The 5,451-nt window shown below is 41.5% G+C and overlaps 1 protein-coding gene across 2 annotated transcripts; it reads left to right on the top strand.

The window, feature by feature from the left end:
• Positions 1–51: 51 nt before the first annotated feature.
• Positions 52–5,362, top strand: LOC123984084 (phosphatidylinositide phosphatase SAC2-like). 2 transcript variants are annotated; one of them, XM_046070756.1, is made up of 7 exons: positions 52–245; positions 404–475; positions 561–634; positions 820–948; positions 1,051–1,138; positions 1,312–2,371; positions 5,121–5,362. In XM_046070756.1, exons 1-7 carry the CDS (start codon positions 52–54, stop codon positions 5,178–5,180), a joined length of 1,677 nt encoding a protein of 558 aa, XP_045926712.1. In that variant the 3' UTR covers positions 5,181–5,362. The 2 variants fall into 2 exon arrangements, with proteins under 2 accessions (XP_045926712.1, XP_045926713.1); XM_046070757.1 differs by having other exon boundaries at positions 4,893–5,362.
• The last annotated feature ends 89 nt before the right edge of the window (positions 5,363–5,451 follow it).

The following is a 5,451-nucleotide window of genomic DNA, read 5'->3' as shown; positions in this document are numbered from 1 at the left end:
GGTCCTTGTTGATAGACTCTTTTGTATCCTCTGCCTCTCCCTGCAGACCTAATGATGGGCCTGCCAGTGACGGAGGACCTGTACTCTATCTTCAGTAAAGAAAAGGAGCATGAAGAGAAGGAGAAAGAGAGCCAAAGGGGAGCGCAGGAGCAGGTCAGCCTCCTGCTGCAGACCTACATGCAGCTTTTACTGCCTGATGACGAGAAGTTTCATGGAGGTTGGGCTCTCATCAATTGTGACATGAGGTTAGTGGCTAGCTGCCTTACCTTTATTACTTATTAAATTTATACCATCAGGGGTATAGATGAAGAGCAACGTTTGTACTATTTATGTACGATTTATACTATGTTTTCAGTAGTTTATGAAGTGCTCTTTTCATGATACCGTTCTTGTTTCCCACCAGCCTCATTGATGCAACCAACAAAGACGTGGATGTGCTGCTGCTCCTGTCTAACAATGCCTATTACATTGCTTAGTAAGTCTGATTTTTAATTCCCCAACATTTTTCTTTAGAAATTGTTCTTATAGATTCATTTATATTTGCATTTATTTTCTTGTAGCTATGATGAAGAAGCAGATAAAGTCAACCAATACCAGCGTCTCAATTTGGAGGGTTTGGAAAAGATTGAAATTGGTAAGAAATGAGAGTCAAAGGAGAAGTGAAGGTTCTTGTACACTCACTGACTCACCCAACACTTCCCGAAAGAGTGCTTAACAGATTTTCAGTAACGTTTTAGCAACATCTCTACTGATTATGATTCATGCTAGAAAAGCAGGTCACTAAAAATGGAAGTTATAAGTTGGGTTTTTCATTTGCAGGTCCAGAGCCTACTCTGTTTGGGAAGCCAAAGTTCTGCTGCATGCGTTTGCATTACAGGAATGAAGAGACAAGTGGATACTTTCACACGCTGAGAGCAGCAACACGAAATCCTGAGGATGATGGAAAAGGTAGGATGTAATTCTTTAAATTCTTTAGACAGCAAAAAAAGGAAACCTTTAAAATCATAGACTGCCTATGCTGGTTGAGACTTACATTGTGATAAATTTCAGACACATTACAGTGCATAGCTGAGATGCTTCGCATAACTAAACAGGCCGTGGGGCTGGATCTGCTTGTGGTTGAAAAGAAGCTGGAGCGGTGAGTACTAATTTGTAACTAATCATTAAGATGAGAAGCGTTCAATCTGTCTCTTTTTTTATGTGATGAAGAGAAACATTTGTAGCCATCGTAGCACAACTTTAAATTTTAACAAATGACTGTGTTGAAGAGCTGTGAGTCGCTTACTTATGATATTTGCATCTGTGATCCAGGCGGCAGAGCAAACCTCATGAGGATATAATGGGCATCCAGAACAAACCTGCTGACCACGTCCAGGGTAGTTCTGGTCTGGCGCAGGGCAAAAGCTTCCTCCTCAACAAATTCTCCTCCCTCAATCAGAAAGTGAAACAGACCAAGACGAACGTAAACATTGGCCCCTTCAAGCCCCTCGGTAGGCTGAGCAACTTCTCTAAACCTGATGTAAAAGATTTCCTAAAGCCAACTATGCATGTCAACCTGTGGAAGTCGGACAGCAGCTTGGAGACATCAGATAATAACCCTGGTACAGGAGCTGTAAAAGATATTGGTGACGAGCACTCTGAAATATCAGACTCTGACTCCTATAATTCTGACCCAGAGCACCCGTGTTCTGGTTCTTTAGAAAATGTGGACTATGTGCTGCCCAGCTGTGGCATAGTAGCATCAAACCCACGACTGGGCAGCCGCTCCCAATCTATCGGTAGCGTGGAGCTAAATATCCCTTCTGTTATTCGGGTCACTGGCTGTGACGGAAAGCAGGAAAGCTCCTCTCAAGTCAGTGATGACAAGTCCCCAGGGGCCGCCTCGGTGGCTGAAGAAGCCATTCTGATTGACTTTGGTACTCCCATTGATGCCTACTGCCACCAGTTTGTCCAGGATGCACAAACCAAACCTGTGGAGGTGTTTGGAGAGCAGCCACCAGCTGCTGTCCCCCAACTCAACCCTGCGGTGCCTGCGCAGAAGAAGATCCTAGCAGACCCAGACAAGCAGCCAAGCTCTGAACCGCAGCATCAGAAGGGGGAGCCCCAGCTCCCTAGGCCTTCACAGCTAGACGTCGAGTCCACTACCTCCTGTTCCAACCTCCTCACCGTCCAGAAGCCCAGCTCTGCTGCCTCAGGTGGCTCTCAGAGGAGTCTGAGTTCACTGATGGAGGGCAGCCTCGGCCCTTCGCCTGCCGACAGCAACGGCAGCCGAGTGGTGTCCCCCTTTGCCAAGATCAAGAGCTCCATGGTCCAGGTAGCCAGCCTCACCCAGGCGGGACTCACCCAGGGCATCAACTTCGCTGTGGCAAAGGTACAAAAGAGCCCAGAGCCAGATACTATCAACGAAGCCCAAGAGAGCGAGCTGAAGGCAATGTTTACACAGTGCCAGACCAGGATCATTCAGATCTAGTGCTTTCCTTTGTAGCAGGATTTTGTAGTCAGATGTCATGTAGAAACTTCCTGTATGGTAGCGGTAGCAGTAGCAAAAGCTTGCACATAGCGGCACTACTCGGCCAAGAAATGCACTCCTAAATTTGCCCTTTAGTTAAACTTGCCCATGTTAATCATGACTCTTGTAAAGAACCTATAAATATATACTGAGGCCCAACATGACAGTGACCATGTTTACATGCACACAATAACGGATTCCCTTACCCTTAAGAGAGCACTGATTATATGGTCTAGATTTTTGCTATGAGGGAGGTTTAGCTCGTGTCCCTTTTGCCATGCAACATTGCACACTGATATTGACATTGTCAGGTGCTCTTTCTTTTAAGTTTAAATAATCAATTGTCCACAATATATTCCGTTCTTATGGAAATTGTAATAATGCCGATGATATGACATTTCTGATGTAAATCTCAGAATACCAGAGCTTAGTACCGAGGTTTGAGTATGAAAATGGCACATGATAAATGCTTAATTCTTTGGGGAATCTGTTATAACTCCCATGTGTCAGTGAAAATTGTATACAGCAGAACATTTGATTGAAATATGTGCATGTACATACAAATCCTAAATCACTCTAAAAAATACTGCTACCGTTGAAGGAAATAGTTCTGTAAGTCCAGTTTTCTTGTGAAATTTCTAGGATATTCTCATTGTGATTACCTTAAGAGACAAATAACTAAGACATAAGAAGATAAGACTTTTTAAACTCCTGTACTTCCAGAGTGGTATGCAGAGCATTTTTGTGCATGTAAACATGTGACTACCCTTAGTCTGAAAATGGACCCACAGTGCTTGCATGTGAGGTCAATGGCGACTGATTTTTGACAAGGCAGGTCAACATTAGCTGCATGTTGAAAGACCAACTCTGATGTTATCATGTACTGTAATGTCATCATGTACAGTACGTGCAGGTCACTTATTGGCGTTTGTGAAATAGACCTCGTAATAACTTTCAATTTGTATGTTGTTGTAGAATCCGACCAAATATTTTGGGGTTCCCAAAGGACAATTCTGTGTTAACTATTACCATTTTTATAGCTGTCAGATACTAGCCAGACGACTTTCTGTACGTAGTTATCCTATTTAATATCAGTGTTGTCAAGTGTAACTTAGAAGATATAGCGTATAGAAATAATGACTACACAAGACCTTTAGTAAAAGTATCCTGGTTGTCGACATGTACAGTGAATATTGTATGTTTATCTGTTCGCTGAGTAGAGCCTTCCCTTAAGCTTTTTGTATTGATGGTAGGGTGGCAGCTTAATATGTTCAAAGAGGTATGAACATTATATTTTGAAAGGAATGCCCAGTACTGTCATTGTTAACCACGAATAACCAGAAAACTACTGGTTGGAGTTGTATTTGATAGATATATGTATTGAATTGAACTATTGCTAAAGGTTGTACTAATTACCTAATAAGGGTTTGTTTGAACTGAGTCCTCGGCCAGCGTTGTACATTGACGTTGCATGTTTGACAAAGACAGGAGAGTAGCATATAGTAGATATATATGCAATTGCACCCACCTAATAATTAGAAACACTGACGCTTTATGCACTCCCCAAACTGAAAGCATATTTGCCTTAACAAGGAATTGAAGTGGGATTATGTTTATCAGGTATTTATGGCAAAATCTACCTTTTTAAGTCCATTCTAACATGTTACATTTGGTGTACTGTATAAACAATCATGTTCAGGGTTACTGTATGTCATGAAGCTTTATCTTGGGATATTTCATCTACTGGCACGTACACTGTCCGTGGAAATGAGCAGGGTTTTACATATGTACACAGTGTGTATGTACTGTACAGTATGTGTGAGTTTGTATGTTACAGCATCTATGCTGCTGGTGGTATTTAGGAGTGCTCACCTTAGAGCCCTAGTTATTTGTGTGCTATGAAGCCGTAAACATTATGTTGTACATGTTTCTTTTGTTAACCTCAGTAAGTGAGGTTTCGCCTCATTAGTCATCTGTTAAACTTTACAGTTGTTGCCATCCAGGGTAAATCTGTCACATGACCCTGTTACAGTCCTCCAGAAGAAATAATGAATGATTGCTGTCTATTTATGAAAAATAATAATCATCTGGTTGGCTTCGAGCTGAAATACCCCAAGATAAACGGTCACACATTTCATATTTTCAGTTACATTTTCCTGTTTTCTGCATTCAGCTTGCTCACCAGCAGATGTGGGACACTTGTATATTTTATTTGACTAATTGTTAAGTGAGACTGTAGCATTGGCTGCTTTGTCGGTGCTACATTATATAGAACCTGCTGATCGTGTGTGGTGCTGCCAAAGCTTTAAGGTAATAGCTGTAATGCAAAGGTTTAAAGCAGAGGGTAAAGTGTGTTTTTTTGTTTTTTTTAAACTTCCTTCAGGATTGCAAACACTGGAGCAGTACTCAAGCAGAGCAGAAACGTATTCTGTCCTAAACTGGCTGTTAGGCTAAAAGGAACAGTAATCCTCAACATTCCCGATAGAGACCACAATGCTAGTGTGTTGGGGTCTGAATTTTTTTTTTTTTTTTTTAAATGCAAAAGTTGGCAACTGTATTTGATCGTATATTTGCTGGGTGAGAATTTTCTCCTTTCCTTTTTGTTTTACAGCAAGTGCTTTTGCAACCACCTTTTCATGCATTTTCTGTGGATGTCCTCCCCTCCCATTAGGACCCCAGACCATGACAAGAGGTCTTAAAGCATTTGATTTGCACTGTTTAAGCACATTTTCTAGCATTTGCACCATCCATCTGAATGTCAGCAGTCATGTCTTTCCTCTTTACCAACTGACTGTTGTCATTGTTTTCCACAGTGTACTGAGATTGTATATTAAAGTATCCTATTTATTCTTATGCTCTTTGGTTGTTACTTGATAACAAAACGCACTGTACACTTCTTGTTTAGGAAGATATTCCACTGGAATAAAAAGTGAGTGAGTGGA

This window comes from Micropterus dolomieu, linkage group LG15, assembly GCF_021292245.1.
Source record: "Micropterus dolomieu isolate WLL.071019.BEF.003 ecotype Adirondacks linkage group LG15, ASM2129224v1, whole genome shotgun sequence".
NCBI classification, from domain to species: Eukaryota; Metazoa; Chordata; class Actinopteri; order Centrarchiformes; family Centrarchidae; genus Micropterus; species Micropterus dolomieu.
This window is presented reverse-complemented; position numbering and strand designations above follow the sequence as displayed.

Excerpts from the sequence above, each read along its gene's own strand:
- LOC123984084 (XM_046070756.1), top strand. The coding sequence starts at position 52 with ATGATGGGCCTGCCAGTGACGGAGGACCTGTACTCTATCTTCAGTAAA. Across the intron at positions 476-560 it reads AATGCCTATTACATTGCTTA|CTATGATGAAGAAGCAGATA; the intron begins GTAAGTCTGATT and ends ATTTTCTTGTAG. Across the intron at positions 2,372-5,120 it reads TCAACTTCGCTGTGGCAAAG|CAAGTGCTTTTGCAACCACC; the intron begins GTACAAAAGAGC and ends TTTGTTTTACAG.